The 19,902-nt window shown below is 48.3% G+C and overlaps 1 protein-coding gene across 2 annotated transcripts in view; it reads right to left on the reverse strand.

Annotated features, from left to right (window-relative positions):
• The window catches only part of LOC144146061 (caspase-3-like), a 163,461-nt gene that overhangs the window by 94,268 nt on the left and 49,291 nt on the right, over positions 1–19,902 (reverse strand). The window contains exons 2-4 of one of the 2 annotated variants that reach the window (XM_077677987.1): positions 16,166–16,391; positions 8,019–8,095; positions 5,422–5,589 (exon numbers count right to left, since the gene is read on the reverse strand). In XM_077677987.1, coding sequence (XP_077534113.1) covers positions 5,422–5,589; positions 8,019–8,095; positions 16,166–16,391 — 471 coding nt within the window. The remainder of the gene's footprint in view (positions 1–5,421; positions 5,590–8,018; positions 8,096–16,165; positions 16,392–19,902) is intronic. The other variant, XM_077677988.1, reaches the window with a different exon arrangement.

Consider the following 19,902-nt stretch of genomic DNA (forward strand, 5'->3'; position numbering starts at 1 on the left):
CCGCCCTAGCCACCCGAAGGAAAAACGCCCGTCTCTGCCTCTTTCACAAAATCTATTATCATAATCTTGCTTTGCATGCTATCTGGATAAGGCCTCCAAATTACATCTCATCGCGCCAAAACCATCTCCAGAAAGTTTATGTTCCTCATTCAAATACCGTCACACATTCAACCTCATTCTTGCCCAAAACATGTAATGACTGGAATCGTGTTCCCCATTCCATCACCAGCATAGTCAATCCGACTCTCTTTAAAAATGCCTTGAGTAATTTACTCACGTCGTAGTGTTCTACTTTCGTTTAACTTTTTCAATTCCGGTTCCCGCTATGTTACCCTTGCAATGTCATATACGGCACGCGGAAATTCAGCATGGTGGAATGTGATTTATGTGCCCTTCTGTGCTGCTGTTTATGTTTGTTTTGTTATGAGCATGCGCGGGCTCTGTTCAAAATTATCTGTAAATTGGAATTGCCAAAATGATCCTCTTCTTTTTTTCCTAGTGTACACGATAACGCTATAGATTGTTGGATATACCGCATCTTGTTCTTGCGTGGGCATGCGCTGTTGAAATAAGGGCCTGTTTGTCGCGTCTGTACATTTTTCTTCCTTTTTTTTGTTCCTTTTTACCCGCTGTTCGGTGAAAATTCTAACCACTGGTTTGTGTTCTCATTATTTGGAAGCGTTTTCGTTTCTTCTATTTTGACTGCCAAGGCTTTTTTTTTATGTTTCAACTGTGCACTGAGTTGTAACCCAGTAAACAGCCCATACAAACTTGATGTTCTTCACTAATGTTCTTTTCGAAGTATTCTTGTGCTTGTATCGTTTCTTACTTGATTATTATTGCCCCTCCCCTCTACAATGTATGTTACCCTGAGGGTACAATAAATAAATAAATAAATAAATAAATGGGGGAGCCAGCAAGACTGTGACTTCGTACAGCGCCAACAAAACGAGGACGACAAAGGAGGCGACGGGTACAAGCGCTAACTTCCAACTGAGTTTATTGAAAAAATGTGTGAATTTAAAAACACTTATCAAAAGAAACAAAGATAGGAAAGAACAGAAAAAAAAGGCCATGACAAAATTTGCACACAAAAATATAATTCACACAAACACTGTGACGTCGAGAAAAAGGCAGCACGAGGCATTAACTAAGGTGGCACCCGTCACAGTGTTTGTGCGAATTATATTTTTGTGTGCAAATTTTGTCATGACCTGTTTTTTGTCATGACCTGAGATGGCAGAGCGTCTGGAGGACCCAGCGCCTGGTTTCCTGGCAGCTGTCGTGCAGAGTGCCAACAAGGCGACAGTGCGGGGGGAGGTACCCCTCTACACGGCACTACCGGACCTGGAGCTCCTGAGACTCCGGGCCAGGCGCAACCAGCTGCAACGGCGGGCCATACGGAGCAGGCGTCCGGAAGACTGGACGGCGTACCGACAGGTGGATGCACAGTGCAGGAGCAGAGCCAAACAGCGGCGGAGGCAGAGCTGGGAGTCGCTCTGCTCCTCCGTGGACTCACGTAGGGATCAAGCCAAAGCTTGGAGAGTCTTCCGGGCCCTTCTCCAGCTTTCCGTCACCAACCGGCACCCCCTGCTGGCCTCTGCCATTTCCTTGCGCATCACTGAGGAGGCCTTGGCAGAGCGGCTAGCCGACCAGTTCACCCCAGCTCTACCCGCCGCTGAAGCCCGGGTGCACGTGTTTCCGGTGGCCCCCCAGGAGCCGCAAGTGATGGCCATTTGCAGTGGCGACATCACACTCCGGGAGCTGCGGGCTGCCCTGGATCGATGCCCGAAGCGGCGAAGCGCCCCTGGTATTGACGGGGTGACATACCAAATGCTCCGGAACCTGGACATCACCCAGCTGCAGCCGCTTCTACAGCTCTTCAACCAGGTGTGGAGGGAGGGCAGCCTTCCACCTACTTGGCGGGCGGCACTAGTCAGGCCGATGCTGAAGGTCTGTAGGCCGCCCACTGAGCCTGCATCGTACCGGCCGGTTTCTCTGACATCCGCAGCGGGGAAGCTGATGGAGAACACGATCCTGGCCCGCCTCCAGTGGATTTCTGATCGTTGCCGTGTCTTCAAGGAGCAGCAAAGCGGCTTCAGGCGCCCCCCCCCCGCTGCTGACTCCCTGGGAGATGTGGTGTCTATGCTGGAGCAGGCCCGCCATGATAAGGAGGTGGCCTTCTTGCTCCTACTGGACATGAAGTCGGCCTTCGACTCCGTCCCCCACAAGGTTATCCTGGAGGTCCTGGAGAGCATGGCGTTTCGGGGCACCTCCGGAGATACGCGAGGGCGTTCCTGACTAACAGGACCCTACGAGTCAGGGTGGGCCGAGCAACGAGCAGCCCAAGAGACGTCAGCTCTGGGGTTCCTCAGGGGAGTGTGCTCAGCCCATTCCTTTTCAACCTCGTCCTGGCTCCACTCCCGGACTGCATCCCAGCTGGGTTTGCATTTCCAGTGGGAATGGCGGTCTATGCTGACGACATCGCCATCTGGGCGCACGGACCAACGAGGCTACTCTCCAAGGTGAAGGCGTGTCTCCAGGGGGTGCTGTGGGCAGTTGCCACCTTCCTGACAAGCCGTGGCCTCCAGATGTCCGAGACGAAAACGCAGGCCATGATCTTCCACCTGAGGGGATACAGGGCGCGCAAGACGACACCGCCGCTCACCTTGAACGGTCAGTCCCTTCCTTGGCGCACCAGCGCCAAGTAACGGGGGCTCCTGGTCGACTGCCAAGTGTCCTGGCTACCTGCGGTGAAGGCGCTTCGAAAATGCACAACGAGGGTCCACCAGGGCGTGCGGAGGTTGCTGGCGCGTGGACAGGGCTGCACACACACCGTGGCCCTGCGAGTGTTCCACGGGATGGCGTCGTCCGCCGTCCTCTATGCTCTGCCTTTAGTGCAACTCGAGCCGCGCCGGTGGGAGGAGCTGGAGGTGGATCAGCGCCGGGCTATCCGCCTCTGCTTGGCCCTTCCGAGCACATCTCCGGTGGTGGCGACATACACGGAGGCAGGCTTCTGGCCTATCCAGATGCGGGCCCTGCAGGTGGGGCTGCACCACATCCACCGCCTGCAGGTCACATCGGACGGCGCGGCACTCCTCGAGCGCTACCGCAGCCGGCCTAACTCTCAGATGGGCATGCTGCTCGGTATGTACGAGAGCCACATCGTGTAGCCGCAGCGGCCCCGCCTGGAGCCACCACCCCCAGGCACGGGGCAGGCTCTACGCATCGTCACCACATTGCTGGGGGTCCGTAGTAAAAGGTAGACTCCACCCCAGGCCGTCCACCAAGAGGTGGCTGCCCTGCTGCAGGACAACGCTGCCGGACATCTGCACGTGTACATGGATGGATCTGTGCAACAGTCAATGGGCAGAGCCGGAGCCGCCTGCACGGCCCTAGAACTCGGCACCAGCCAGGTGTGCAGCCTGCCCTTCCCTGTCTCATCCACCCACGCAGATCTGGCTGGACTCCACTTGGCCGCAGATCTTCTTCTCAAGCAGGGCACCCAGGCCCGGGGGGCCATCATCCTGACTGACTCACAGTCTGCCCTCCTCCGTCTGCGTGCCACCGACTAGCCAGCCAGCTCTAGCGGCTACGTTGAGCAGTCGCTGGCGGCCAAGCTTCATGCGGTAGAAGTGCAGGGGTGTCCACTGCGACTTCACTGGCTGCCATCACACGTGAACATCACGGGCAACGAGGTTGCAGACGCCTTGGCCAAAGGTGCTGCTCGCCAGGCAGGGGTCCCAGCCTCCCGGGATGTGGTGTCATTTGATGCTGCCAGGACTATCCTGGCACGAGTGGTAGAGGCCATGCATCCAGATGCCCGAGTAGTCAGTGGCCAGGCCCCACGGGTCTTGCCCGGACGCATTAGCAGACACGCCCGGTCGCTCCTGCTTCGCCTGCGGCTCAATTGCTGCAACGTGGGAGCGCGCTTGCACCACCAAGGCCGCCGAGCGTCCCCCGCCTGTGCCGACTGCCCAGAGCCCAAGACGCTAGAGCACTTACTGTGCTCTTGCCGCCAGCATGACACCGCGAGGGCAGAACTCCGGGCCGCACTCCAGCGACTTGGTGCCCCAAGCCACAAGCTAGAAGACTACCTGTTCCCCACGGGACCGGACGCCATTCGACGGGAGGTCTTCCAGCACCTTCTCAATTTCATGGTTACAACAGGACTAGCGCTGCGTTTGTAGCCATCGAGTCATGGACGAAACGAATGCGATATAGACTATCCCCCACTCTCCTACCACTCTTCTCTTCCCCCTTCTCTCTTCCTATCCTTTAAAGCCCTAATCCCCTCCCCTGGACTGGGTTGTATGAGGGTGAACTCCCCGTTGAGTTCAACAATATCCCCAGGCCTTTTCTCTTCCCTCCTTTGTTAACAAAACAACACCCCCCCTGACCGTGCAGCAGAAACTGTGAGCTCGTGGGTTTATTTGGTTCAATTGCCTAGCTGGTTACTGCGGTTGCTGGTAGGACTAGCGCGAGTAGGACATTAGTCCTTAGTTTTTATGTCTGTAGTTTTTAAGTCCGCCGTCTGTCTGTTCATAAATGTTGTTCTTCCGTGTTGTCGAACCCTGTGTTGCCTCTCGTTCTTTGCCGCTCACGTGCGCATTGTCTCATTGTTCATAACACCCGAAACCCTGACATCATCACAGCCTCTTTGAGGACACTGCACGAGCTGCCTCCTGTTCCATGCAAGCTGAAGAACTGAGGCAGCTTGTGCGTAAAACTATCCTAGCTCCATGCAGTTTTACGTGCCTGCTTTGGAGCAGGGCAGGGCTGCACTTGTGATCGATAAAAGTTTGATAACACCCGAATGGTGAAAGCTCGCATGCCTGCACTGCACTGGACGACTGCGATTCTTGCATTGGCCATACATCTAATGCCTGTAAGCACGTGTAACTGCTGAAGTGCGGCAGTTAGATCATGGTGGTTCTGAAAGGATATTTTATCATGACAACCCCTAAAGTTATTGCTTCGACATGTTTACACACATGCCTAGTGTACGCTTTGTATCTAGTGCATGTGCTCATTGCATCCACAATATGGCTGCAAAATAATTCCTTTGTTTTTAATTTTTATAGTACTAATACTTCTAGATCACCACTTTAAAAAAAACCTTCGATAAAAAATATTGGCATGTAAGCATGTTTCAATTTTAGGGGAATTTGAAGTCATAACACACAATGCCTTTTCACTGGAGACAACGAAACAAGTTACAGCACTGAGAATTGCCCCTCTGCTAATATTGAAAAAACACAAAGTTTAAACAGAGTAAAACGCCTTACGTTCCGGATGTCATTTCTTTTTAATGGCTCTAGTTTTAAGGGTGTTTTAAGGGTTTGCGTGCTCTAGTTAATGGCGTGGCTCTAGTTAATGGCGTTTTAAGGGTTTGCGTGCAAGCCGCAGATTAGAACTCACGTCTGCAGTGAGATCTCGGAATTTCTTGCACTCAAAGTGCAATGCCGTGAACAGCTTTTCCATGCGATCCGCGTCCACATATGAGCCATTTCGCCCCGACAGATCCTTGCATTTGTGATTGTTCATGATGAGGCACCGGCCTCTCGGCTTCCGCTCCATGGGGTAGATCTGCAGATCGAAATACCGACAGAAAAGGTGTGTTTAGCAAAAGGCCCAGCTCATGGCAACAACATGCAAAGGTATTTGTATGTCCAGCTGCAACCCCCACCTTAAAGGAGAGCTCGTAGCACGCGGCTATGCCGACTGATTATGGCAACCAAAGCCCCCTATCCCATAAGCTACCATATTTACTCGCGTAATGAACCCAATTTTTTCCCAGAAAATTCGGCATGAATTTGGGGGGAGGGTTCATTATGCGGGAAAAAATTGCAACAGCTTTTTTAAAAGTTGAAATTCCACACAATAAAGCTGCTAAGAGAAGCGCGTCAGCGCCTTACCATTTTCGTAAAAACACCTGAATGATTATGTAATGGAGTTTCTTTTTTATTCTGAACATACCAGTGGCCCCCTACTCGCCATGGAGCTGTCCTCCCCACTGAAGTCGCTTGCGGTTTCACATTTGTAGCCACCCCACAGCGAACCGTCTTCCATGCCGTGAAAGCATTCCAAAACCTCGTTTCTCACACCCGGAAACTTCCTTTTTTTGGGCCCACGAAACACACGACGATCCTTGTTCTCCGACCAAAAACCTTGTTTTCGCCCGTAGCGTACACGCAGTGGGTCAACAATGAAGTGCCGCCCAGCCACGCGGTTTCCATGTGCATCAACGCATGCTCCACCACCTTCAGTTTAAAACCGCCTGTGCAGCTCATGTACTGGCCCATCGTACGGCGCGCACCGAGAGCACAAAAAAAGGTCGAACACAGCTGAACAACATCACGGAGCGTCATGGCGAAGTCGCGGAACAGCAAGAGCAGGAGAGTGCGGAGTACGTTTAGTGTTTTGTTCCACGCCGCCGCCAAAACCAGCCGGAATTGCAAAGAGCAGGGAACGAGTGCGGAGTACGTTTTGCGCTTTGTTTGCGCACCACAACGTTTTTATGGCGCAAGGCTTGTTTTGTGTTCAGCAGGTGGCGCACCGCAAGCGCGCAATTTTTAAATTGCGAGCCACAGCATTCCCACTCACGTCTCCGGCTACTGCTAAGATTTCTTTTTGTTGGAATGCGTTTTTAGCATTTCTGTATGTATGTACAAATCCCCGCTGCATTTCTTATTCAAAGTGACAAAAAAGTAAATTCTCAAGAAGAAAAGTGGGGGGAGGGTTCATTACGCAAGTGGGTTCATTATGCGAGTAAATACGGTATATGCTCAATAAAACTTTCATGCACAAAATGACCTGCCCTTGAGCTTTTGTAATGGTACCGCCACAATGCAAATCCATAACAGTGCCCCGAATCAAATGCGTTAGAACTCTCAGGGGCTAAGGCGCACTGCTAAGCACGAGGTCGCGGGTTCGATTCCCGGCCACAGCGGCCGCTTTTCTAATGGAGGCGAAAAGCAAAATCACCCGTGTGTGCGAGATTTCGGCGCACATTAAAGATCCCCAGGTGGTGAAAATTAACCCGGAGCCCTCCACTACGGCACGCCTCATCGCCTGCGTTGCGTCGGCGCGTTGAACCCTACAATCAATCAATCAAACACGTTAGAACTTCACCCTGAGGGCACGGTGAAGAGACTTGCATAATACAATTACAGATAGACAGGTAATACCACCCCATCCACATGCCCATAAGAGCATCTGTAGCAGAAGTTACCCCAAAACCCAAACAACCTGCTAGCAGAGAATTGTATAAGGAAGTGCTATCCAGTGCTTTTTCAGTACTTGGCCACTGTTTTGAGACAGCTGCCTTGGTGGATTTAGATTGTGTAAGTTACGTCGTTCCACCACATTCACCGTGCGGGCACCCATGAGAGTGTTACAGTGCTAGCTACATATTTCGATACATTTCTTTTGGCCATTGGTTCTTCATGCTAAAAAAACCGGATAGAGCTGTTTAAAATGAAAGAAATTTCTTTTTAATTAGCTGGTATAACCGTCGTGTCACTTGTAGCATGACCAAAATCCGAAAACATGCTTCTAAAAAGTTGTTCGCTTTAAAAGACTACCATCCAATATAGTCACATTGCATTAAGTCAAAAATAAGCAATAACCCTCACAAAACACAAATTTCAATGCCATCTGCTTGTCCATGCAATATCCACGAAACTCTGCAAAAGCACAGATTTTATTTAATTCTACCGGCATTTCGTACCTTCCCTTTAGATGTACAATCTGCATGTGTTGCAAATTAATAAAACTTGGAGAAAATCATTTGATAACGTCGCACAACCAGAGCATTGCAAGTGCAAAAGAATGTACACAGCAGTGTATCCCAAAGGCGCAAAACAATCAGCTAGCAAGACCTCTTTGTGCCTCCCGTTCATCGAGCATGCACCCATTAGGAAAGTGCACATGCCACAATTTCAATGCACATGCAGGCCTGTTTAAATTAAGAGCCAACAATGCTGCGAGCTGAAACGTAAAAAAGAAAAGCTCACATTAGGTCCGCGCTTCAACTCCGTGGCTGGAATAACCTCCACTTCAACCTTGCTTGCTTTGCCCATTGTTACGTCACCTGCAAGAAAAAGAAATTAGTGGCTTTCCCCAACCATGGCCCCCAGTTTCTGTAATGAAAGCTGCACGTTAGACGCATTGGTTGAGGAAATCTTCATTCCATTGTAAACGAAGCGTGGCAAGGTGGGTTCACAAGGAGCTTGCACAGTCGTTCCTCAAATCAACTCTTACAGCCAAATGCCGTTTGCCAAAACAAATAAAACACCATCCTAGCTCTGACCATATTGATGGTGATACTAAACTGCAATCATTTTGAAATGGCAATTCAGCTGAATCTTAATTTCCAGAATTGGAGCTTTCACACTGCGCAAGAATTTGTAGAACCGGAGACATGAACATAGGACTACACATACGTAATGTGCCGTGATGTGCATACGACCATGATTCAGCTGGGAAGATAACCGCCATTTATTCCGATGCTATACACCCTTTTTGGGTGTGGCTCCCCTATCCCGGCTGCCAACGTACATTTCAACATTGACTGTTTATGGACACTACAACACAGGGCACCGAAATTGGACTAGCTAAGTATGTACCGTACTTACTCGATTCTAACGCGCACTTTTTTTCCGGAAAAATAGTGCGAAAAATCGCATGCACGTAAGAATCGGATGCGAAACTGAAACTGCCAAAACAGCGAAAATTTTGTCCCACTCATCGCCATCGCCATCTCAAGATGGCGCCAAAACTTTTAGCAATGATTTTTCAGACACCGGTAGGGTACGCAGGAAGCCAAGGCGCCTACGCTTTTCTATTGGCGTTCGCACAAATCGTCAAATCTTAACCACTTGCACCCTTGATAACTGCAATGGCAGCAGCGGCAACAAAGGTGTGCCGCTTCCACGAGCGGCTTACGAGCTGCTCGCACGCGTTCACAACGAGCGGTCGGCTGAAGCGTGCGCCTCTGGAGAAGCTCGCGGGATGGGCGTGCGAGGCGTGGGCCACGATCCCATCGACCACGGTTGAACGTTCGTTCAGAAGTGTGGCATCGCGAACGCGCTTGATGGCACCGGGGACGAGATGTTGTGGTAAGCGGAAAGCGACAAAGAGCTCTTGGAGGGTGACGAGGAGTGAGATTACTTCGGAAAATAAATTTCCCGTTTCTTTCGCATTCGTTTTTCTTTGACACTAAGTTCCGCGCGCTTTACAATCGGAGGTGCAAGTTTTATTATTTTTTTTGCGTGGAAAATCGGGTGCGCGTTAGAATCAGGTAAGTACGGTACACACACGATGTCACCTTACCCATTGTTATTTTTCATCTCTCATCCTTTTCCTCCCCAACCCCAGTTCCCCATCACCCCTACCCCATTTCCCCTGTGAAGCAGGCAAATTACTGCTTCGAAATGCTGACAACCGAAATTTCCCAATTATATGCTAGCCACTACTTGTGGAAGTTGGCATTTTACAAACACAAGAACACATAACAAGTTTCCAATTAAACTAAATGACATTTTTAACCTGGCACCCGAACCGAAGCAGCGGAATAAGGAGGTGTCTGGTGCATAAACTTGTAGTTACATCTTCAGGCACATCACGTGACCTAGTACAGCCTAAATTGCTGTGAGGTACTCAACAAAGTGTGCTTGCTTAAGCGTTACACGCCAAAAAGCTTGCTGGTTTGCCAAAATATCATCATCACCAGCAGTAGCACCCTATCTACGCCCAATGCAGGGAAAAGGCCTCTCCCATGGATCTCCAATTATCCCAGTCCTGTGCCAAATGCGATCAATTTATCCCCGCAAACTTCTTGATCGCATCTGCCCATCTAACTTTCTGCCACCCCCTGCCCCGCTTGCCTTCTCTAGGGATCCACTCTGTTACCCTTCAAGACAAATGGTTATCTTGCCTTCGCATTACATGCCTGGCCCACGCCCCTTTCTTCTTCTTAATTTCTACTAGTATGCCCTGAACACGCGTTTGTTCTCTGACCCATTCCGCTCTCTTCTTGTCCCTTAACGTTACACCTATCATCTTCCGTTGCATTGCTCACTGAGTCGTCCTCAATTTAAGTTGAACCCTCTTAGTGAGCCTCCAAGTTTCTGCCCCGTAGGTGAGTAGCGGTAAGTCTTCTTCAGGGACAATGGTGGGCTGCCATTCATTATCTGAGAATGCCTGCCGAATGCACTCCCCCCCATTCTTATCCTTCTAATTATCTCTGCCTCATGGCTGGGACCAGGGGTCACAACTTAGCCTAGGTAGATATATTCGCTTACCACTTCCACGACCTCGCCACCTATCTCAAACCGCTGTGCTGTCCCGAGGCTATTGAGCATTACTTCAGTTTTCTGCATATTAATTTTCAGGCCCGCGGTACTACTATGCTTGTCCAGTGTGGTAGTCATGCTTAGCAATTTGCCCCCCCCCCCCCGAGTTTCTTAGCAAGGCAACGGCATCAGCAAATCTGAGCTTACTGAGGTAGTCTCCATTAACTCTTACGCCCACCTGCTCCCAATCCGATGTTCTGAATATGTCTTGTAAACATGCTGTGAATAACTTTGGAGCAGTAAGTGCCAAAATATGCTTTGCACATGGACACGTCTCTGAGGCCCCATGGACCTTGCTCTGAGTGCTTACACAAACAGCGACGGTTTACAAATGCTTGTGAGCACTGCAACTCCTAAAGGGGTCACGAATGCAGCACACTTCCTTGGCCTATTTGAAATGACCAGCCCTTGGCAATCCTCTCGCTGCCAATCCAGATTCGAAAAACTCGTCCCTAGCAAAAAAAAAAAGCCTTGTATTTGTTCCTCTCGTTGCAAATGTCGACGAAAGACGATAGTCGACTGGCGCCCCTGGCAAGTAAAGGCCTCCCTTCCCTTTCCCGCTCACTCTTACTGTTCCTCAACAGCCTCCCTAGATAAACACACCAGAGGTTTGCTCAAGCCAATTCAAATTTACCGCGCGCCACTGCTCCAAGTCGGGCGCTGTCATACAGCAGACACGCGTGCGAATCGAGGCACCCTACTACAATGTCTATAGAACCACGTGCCCTACTGCACGAGCATTCCAAGCGGAACGTGGAAGTGATTTAGTGGAACCTTTCGTTGCTCTTGCTGTTTGATTTTTTCTAAATACCAACAGGATCTATAGTAGTGTGGGCAACACCAGGCAACGGTTTTCTGCAGTGGATGTAGTATTTCATTTGCTATTGCAAAAACCAAGCATTCATGAATTTTTCATGAATATCATGAATATCATGAATATCATGAAGCATTCATGAATATATCTTATGTATTGATTTTCTCTGTTATATTTTCGTAATGCCTCGTTCCTGTTCAACAAAGTTGACAAGTACGAACGTTGCCACCAGACATGGACGTTCATATTTGGCTGTGGGCACACAAGACTGGAAAACTGGCAAACTGGCAAACTGGAAAAACTGGCAAACCTGTATACGCAATGCCTAATGACCGCAATGGTACCGGAATCTTGGAAGAACGCGAACATCATCCTAATTCATAAGAAAGGCGACATGAAGGACTTGAAAAATTACCGGCCGATCAGCTTACTGTCAGTCGTCTACAAGGTATTTACCAAGGTAATCGCTAACCGAATTTCTGCAACCTTAGATTTCAGTCAACCTAAAGAACAAGCAGGGTTCCGTAAAGGTTATTCAACAATGGACCATATTCAAACGATCAATCAGGTGATAGAGAAGTGCGCTGAGTATACTGAACCCCTATATATAGCCTTCATAGATTATGAGAAAGCATTTGACTCGGTCGAAACCCTAGCAGTCATTCAGGCATTACGGAACCAGGGGGTAGATGAGCATTATGTAACAATACTAGAGGATATCTACAATGGGTCTACAGCTACGATCATCCTCCATAGGGAGAGCAGTAAAATACCTATAAGAAAGGGTGTCAGACAAGGAGACACAATCTCTCCAATGCTATTCACAGCATGTTTACAAGAAGTATTCAGAACGTTGGATTGGGAACAGGTGGGTGTAAGGGTTAATGGAGAATACCTCAGTAACCTCAGATTTGCTGATGACGTTGCCTTGTTAAGTAACTCGGGGGACGAATTGCAAAGCATGCTTTCCGCACTGGGCGAACAGAGTAGAACCGTGGGACTGAAAATTAATATGCAGAAAACTAAAGTAATGATCAATAACCTCGGGACAGCACAGCGGTTTGACATAGGTGGCGAGGCAGTGGAAGTGGTAAGCGAATATATCTACTTAGGCCAAGTTGTGACCCCAGATCCAAACCATGAGGCAGAGATAATTAGAAGGATCAGAATGGGGTGGGGTGCATATGGCAGACATTCTCAGATAATGAATAGCAGCCTACCACTGTCGCTGAAGAAGAAAGTGTATGACAGCTGCATCTTACCGGTACTCACCTACGGGGCAGAAACTTGGAGGCTCACTAAGAGGGTTCAACTTAAATTGAGAACAACTCAGCGGGCAATGGAGCGGAAAATGATAGGTGTAACATTAAGGGACAGGAAGAGAGCGGAGTGGGTCAGGCAGCAAACTGGTGTTAAAGACATATTAGTAGAAATTAAGAAGAAGAAATGGACGTGGGCAGGACATGTAATGCGAAGGCAAGATAACCGCTGGTCATTAAGGGTAACAGAGTGGATCCCTAGAGAAGGCAAGCGTTGCAGGGGGCGGCAGAAAGTTAGATGGGCAGATGAGATAAAGAAGTTTGCGGGGATAAATTGGTCACAGTTGGCACAGGACCGAGACAATTGGAGAATGGGAGAGGCCTTTGCCCTGCAGTGGGCGTAGATAGGCTGGTGATGATGATGATGACACAAGACTACTGCGCAGCTTGCTTCACTTTGGCCGGCTGGCTGAATCGAGTCACAGACAGACAGACCAAAATTTCTGCATTTAAGTAGCCCAAGAAAGAATACCATCTTGAAAAAAATGGCACCGTACTTGTTCACTTTGCTGCTAATGGCGTCGAAAGACGATATACTTCTCCCACACCTGCGACGTAACTGCCTCTCCTCTGGCCTCACCCATGCTCTTCCCTTCTGCCTTGGTCCTACAATCCCAAACTCAATGAACTTTTGCTGAATCCAGTTACATTTTCTCACGCTCACACACCACTGACACACCGACTGCTCTGGAATGCTTTGTTACTGTTGCACTTGGCACTCAAGCCACAGGCGCTGTCTGTATTGTGTGGTTAAAATACTGTTTTGAGCGCGTTTATTTTTGTTTCTCATGACAAAAATTATGCCCAGTCTATTTTTAATTGAAAGAACACCGCCAGTATTTGCATTAGGTATTTATGTCATGCCTCAATATCCCTAATGCTTTCTTTTTGCTGAACAGCATTCACAAGTACGATTAATGCTATTAGATCCAGTTATTTGAAAATGCTTTTCTGATACACGTGTCGTCTCGTTCAAGAATTCTCTTAGTTTTGATTCCAGGCGACTGAATTGGAGGAGGGACAGACATCCAGACACACCAATATTTTTGTATCTAGTAACCCAAGAAAGACTACCCTCTTTAAAGTAGGGACCAGTAATTTTGAAAGACTTATAAATATCCTGCCACGCAGCGCCAGCAGTTGTGACACAGTGAGTCACCCTTGCTAGCTTTTTAGGTATTGTGATCAGACGGACAACCGGAAAATCATGTTCAGTGGTGCTAGCTCCACTCGGTGGCCTCCAATCACACAAAATGGCCCCTGTGCAGGAAAGCGGCTAATGAGTCACCGCTCCGAACTCCCCTTCCTTTGAGAGTTAGCGTCAAAATTCTAGAAGCCTACAGCTTCGGACAGCATTGACCACAATGAGGACAGTGGGTAAAAAACAAAACCTGCAACGGCCTTGGACAAATATTTTGGCCCACCATTAAACGCCCTACTCCCTCACTCGCCGGAAAACCGTAACCACATTTCCTGCCCTGCAATATGATCACTGCGACCTGCGTCCTGTTGAGCCCTTTTCTTCGCACTGGGTGCACTCCCATTCTTCGGTGCACACGTACTATCGGCCAACAAAGTGAACGGACCACGACGCAGGCAGCCGGAGCGGCAGCAGGACCGCTGCTACCGCGCTCCGCGTGCTCATGCCGAGAGTGCTCCAAGTGATGGCAAACTTCGCCCTCACTCCCGCCCGGGTACTTGTCATGTTTCATAAATCTCCAGTGCAGCGTTTGGTAGCTGAGCTGCTGACATTTGCTGATTGATTGATTGATTGATTGATTGATTGATTGATTGATTGATTGATTGATTGATTGATTGATTGATTGATTGTAGGGTTTAACGCGCCGACGCAACCCGGGCGATGAGGCGCGGCGTAGTGGAGGGCTCCGGATTGATTTTGACCACCTGGGGATCTTTAACGTGCGCCGAAATCTCGTACACATGGGCGTTTCTGCTTTTGCGCCTCCATCAAAGCGGCCGCCACGGCCGGGAATCAAACCCGCGACCTCGTGCTCAGCAGCGCAACGCCTTAGCCTGCTGACATTTGCAACGGAGGGAATTGTGCATCGCCATTAATCGAACACATGGCGCTGTCGCACAGTGGCGAACGGCCACAGGGCATCGAACAACGGCGCCGTGAAGAAACGAAGCGCCGTTCTGTTTAGATAGAGGCTGACCATGGCTCGGATCGAGCGCATCATCTCCCGACTACTGAGCAATGTAGACAAGAATCGCACGCGGGCGTAGAACCCACTTATAAAAAATTAAGAATAAACATCCCAGGGCCTTCATGTTTTGATATGACCGACGTCTTGAAGGTCCTGGGACGCTTATTTTCAATTTTTATTGAACAAAGGCTTTCCAGGGTTCTTTGAGATGTCTTAAGCCTTATAATTTGACTTGCCCAACGAGGCCCCACACTTCTGACGCATGATTTATTCCTGAAGGCAAGTTCGTCGCACAGCAAGCTGTTCAGCTACTAAGGCTTCCTATTGCTGTCCGTTGAGAGTGCGTGTCGAAGAAGGAGCTAGCCAGTCTGATGGCCGCCTGCACACTCTAGGGGAGTAGTAGTGGTCCAGAGAGAAGTACAGGGGACATGAAGACAGCTTTGCTCAACTTGAAAGAGGAGAGCTCGCCTTGGACAACTGCCTCCGCTCCAGCCCAGCCACGAAAGATGCTTTCTAACCGAGAGAATGCAAGGAATATGGAGAGGCCTACAAACTGCACGCTTCAGTGACGTGCTACGGCCAGGAGTGACTTAATATGGGCCAGCACCAAAAGACGGCTATTAACACGTTAACGGCATACTAGCACACTAGTGATACGATCAAACAAAACTAGAGGCCGTTCACGTTTATTGGCGGTGGCTCAGGGTGGTGGCCACCAATCGCGCAAACAAGATTTGGTGGCGTCACAGAGAAATGGCTGGAAAGTACTTGCGTGCGTCGCCACTGCTTCAGCTGCTCTCCCTAACATCTCCATCATTGTTATCAGAAAAAAGAAAAAAAACACTCTTTCGACTGAACCAAGCTTGTATTTTGTCTTCACGGCCCCTTCAAGCCTCGCACACCGGCAACGAGCATGCCATTAGAAGCCGACAACAAATGCCTCAGCCCGTGAGGCTGCATGCAACCAAACTTCTATGCCTTGTTCTGTTTGCAACCAGTGGCTTTCTGTCATCAGCCACCACTTGCACCCATCATCGAGCCAAGAAGCACCACGGTCCGCATCAGCGACTTCCAGAGTGCCGGGTTTTCCAGTGGTAGGCTGCCACACAGTTTAACTGAATGATGCATTTTATGGTCTACCAGAATACTGTACGGTCAGTTCTGCCTTTTTCTACCTGCAACCTCTGCCTCTCTGTCATCAGGCCACACCATGCATCCATCAATCCAGCCAAGGTGCACCGCGGGTGCAAGGCTCGCGATGCAAGGCACGCAAGTACTAACCCGCAATGCAATGTCCCTGAAATATGCATTTTAGCATCTACCCAAAGACTGTGCTATCTTTTATTCATTGTACTGATTGCAACCAACTGCCTTTTTGTCAGCAGACCACCTCATGCATCCATTATGCAGCCAATTAACCCCGTGGCCCACACCAGCTACTGTTCAGAGTGCAGCACTTCGAGAGGTACTGCCACTTAGCAGATGGCCTGGGTGCCCAACACGTACCATTGCTTTGACGAGGATTGCTGAAAACAGGTTCACCGCCAGGCCTGGACGCCCAGACTTGCCCAGGTTTTGTTTCTGTTGGCAGCCGTTGATGCAATGGGGTCTGGCCCTCCAGCAGACTCAACGCTCCCAACATTCCGCAATTTTGCAGCACGTCAATATGCCGTCCCCTTTCGGACACTTGCTGCAGAAGACGTCTGTTGCGTTCTTCCAACTTTGTAGGCTTCTGCAAAAAAGGGTATGATGATCACAATTATTAAAAGGTATGATGATCATAATTATTATGTGGATGGTGCTGGTGCTAAGGTTAGCTGGTGCTAGTATTATTATCTGGGTGTCTGGAATGAAAAATGTAAAAAAAAACCACTATTTTTGATGGAACATAAGCAAAGTGAAAGGTTGCATGACTTCCTGCTCCGCAGCAAAACTGAAAAGTCGGCTTTATGGTTTTAGGTTTCATCCCTAGGCAAGACTTGCACAGCGCTGGAACAAACGATTGGCTACTTGGGGCAGTGCTTGGAGCACACTTTTCAGCTTTTGAAGCAGGTTGTTTTGAACCACTTGAATTGTATTGTATGGAATTCTACTCAGAGCCACGCAGTTCCTCAGCACACAGTAAGATTGCAGAAAAAAAAAAGATAACCACACAGACCCTGAAAGCACCAGAAGGTGCTTTTAGCTGGTTTGTCCAAAAAGTTATTTCGAGCACAAAAACACCAGTTCAAGAGAATAAAACACTGTACACGTAAAACTTGAGCCTAATTACCTGCACTATAGGTTTAGGACTTCTTTTTCTGCAAAGAGTAGAAGTTTAACAAAGTTTCCAAGAGCTTCCGACGATGACCACTTTGCAAATCAGCGAAACATCTTTTGCTGGTGCCTCTTGAGATGAGGAGATTAGTATTGTATGCATGTATGTTTGTGGTTTATTGGCGCAAGGGTTTCTAAGACCAAAGAGCGCCAGAACTATGTTACGTGGTCTTTCAATAGTCATGTTTGTGCTTAAAATATGTATGAAATGAGTATGATATATCTTAAAATACTGCATATATGGGTGTAGAGGGCCCATCCACTAAAGAATGAAGATGTTCATAATGGTGGCTGAAAAGGATTATGGGTGCGACGTGATGCACCTGGAGCCAAAGAGCATGCGACGAGAGTGGGCCTCCCGTGCGGACAAAGGAAGCATGAGGGCCTCACTCACTGCTCGTAGGCTCTCAGGTCACGCACTGTACGAGATGAGTTTTAAAAACTTGATGTCTGCAAGATAACTTAGAAGACTTTTGTTTGTAAACATAGGTTCATCTCCTAAAAACAGTGAAGGATGTAGTGGAATGTTGTAGGTATATATTTTAGGGAAATGCCGTTTTCTGGCTTCATTGCAGAATGTGCACTCAATTAACACATGGAGGACGGTGAGCCGTTCCCCACACTTGTTACAAACAGGTGGGAGTGTGCCATTCAAAAGATATGCGTGTGTAGCTTAAGTGTGGCCTATTCACAGTCAGCAAATGGATACTTCAATGAATCTGTTTTGTTTTTCTGTTGTGTATCTTCCTAGGTTTGGTTTTACTGAGTGGAGCTTGTTGTCTGTGTGTGTGTCCCACATGTGCTGCCAGCATTTACGGATTCCCCTCCGGATTACTGGTTTCAGATCGAGGTGAGGGACCTGCGCTACATCAACACCACTACGTAGGGCCGCCAAAGTGGCGTTCTGGTCAGCAATTTCATTGCCCAGAATGCCACTGTGTCCAGGGATCCAGCAAACAAGTATTTTTAGCTTTGACTTATAGGCAGTTATAAGAGTTTTAAAAAGGCGGTTTAGAATAACGTTTTTTGTGGGCTTAAAGGAATCCAATGCAGTTACTACGCTTAGGGAGTCTTTGTAGATGAGTGATTTTTGTATTTTGTTCTGTGTAATGTGTTCCACTGTGATTAGAATACCATAGGCTTCTGCTGTAAAGATGCTACACTTTCTGTTCAATGTCCTTGTGCTGGCAAAGTCCGGGCCATGAGAAGCACAGGACACAGAAGAAGAAGACTTGGAAGCATCTGTGTAAAAAGAGGCACATGAATATCTGTGTTGTAAACTTAAGAAATGCTGTAAAATCAATTCGCGGGGTGCACGACGCTTGTCAATTTGTTTAAAAGATGTGTCACAATGAATAGTTGACATGTCCCAAGGTGGAACTATATCGGCGATACAGGTTTTTATGCCATCATCTAAAGACACCCCTATCTCCTCTGCAAGGCCTTTGACACGCAAAGCTACAGGGGCAGGGATCGACGGGCACGCTAAATACAAATGGGCGGATGAGATGTCATTCACAATAGAATTGCATGGGTGATTCGTCATAGACATTGTCCTAATAGCATAGAGGAGTGCTGTATAAGCACACTGGTGCTCTAGGCACCAGTGGTCGCATTCTACATAAAGACTTTGGATTGGACTTGTCCTGAAGGCTCCAGAGGCAAGGCGAAGGCCCAAATGCAGTACTGGGTCTAACATTTTTAAGGCAGTTTTAGACGCGGACCCGTATGGTACACTTCCATAGTCTATACGTGACCTAACTAAACTCACAAAGAGACGTAGAAGGCAGTCTTTATCAGCACCATAAGACTGATGTGACAACACTTTTAAAATGTTAATGGTGTTCAGGCATTTTTGTTTGAGTTTCTTTAAGTGCTGTACGTACGTTATTTTTCCGTCAAGTACAACACCTAAAAACTTGTGTTCTTTCTTGACAGCAATCTGTTCTCCGTTCAGTGTGACATCGGGTTCTGGACGAATTCCACGCTGTCTTGTGAATAAAACACATGTACTTTTGTGAGGATTCAATTTAAAACCATTTTCTTCCGTCCATTTTGCAAGCCTGTTCACACCTAACTGTATCTGCCTTTCACATATGGACTGATTGCATGACCTAAAGCTTATTTGGACGTCGTCAACATACATTGAGTAGGAGATTGAGGGTGGCAACGATTTCCCAAGTGAATTCATTTTAATTATAAACAGAGTACAGCTTAATACTTCACCCTGGGGAACCCCATTTTCTTGTATGTATGTTCTTGATACCACTGTCCCTACTCTTTCTTACCCTAAATGTCCGCTCCGACAAATAACTTTCAATAGTGTTTAGCATATGTCCAGACACACCGAATGCCTTGAGATCAAGCAGTATGCCGTAACGCCAAGTTGTGTCGTATGCTTTTTCTAAGTAAAAAAAACAGAAAGACAGTGCCGTTTGTGGATAAAAGCATCTTTGACATACGACTCAAAGGCAACTAGCTGGTCAGTTGTGCTTCGACCTGATCGGAAACCAGGCTGACAACTGTCCAGGATGCCGTTATATTCAAGAAAATGCATTAGCCTCTTATTTACCATTTTTTCAAAAACCTTTCCTAAGCAACTTGTCAGAGCTATTGGTCGGTAACTGGCAGGTAGTGAGGCATCTTTCCCCTGCTTTAATACGGCAACTACAACTGCTTCTCTCCAAGCTCTCGGAAAGTATCCCGCCGCCCATATTTTGTTGAATAAGTGCAAGAGTGTTCAGAGAGTTTCTGGGTGCAGATGTTGTATCATTGTGTATGATATACTATCTGCCCCAGGCGCTGAAGCCTTACATGTTCCCAAGGTGACCAAAAGCTCTGTTATGGAAAATTCGGTGTTGTATGGTTCGTCAGATCGCCTGTACACACCTGTAGGGTGTGTGTTTTCCGTCCATTAAACTTTTTGA

Source organism: Haemaphysalis longicornis, unplaced genomic scaffold (genome assembly GCF_048455015.1).
Source record: "Haemaphysalis longicornis isolate Haplotype H1 unplaced genomic scaffold, Haemaphysalis longicornis Haplotype H1 scaffold_7, whole genome shotgun sequence".
NCBI classification, from domain to species: Eukaryota; Metazoa; Arthropoda; class Arachnida; order Ixodida; family Ixodidae; genus Haemaphysalis; species Haemaphysalis longicornis.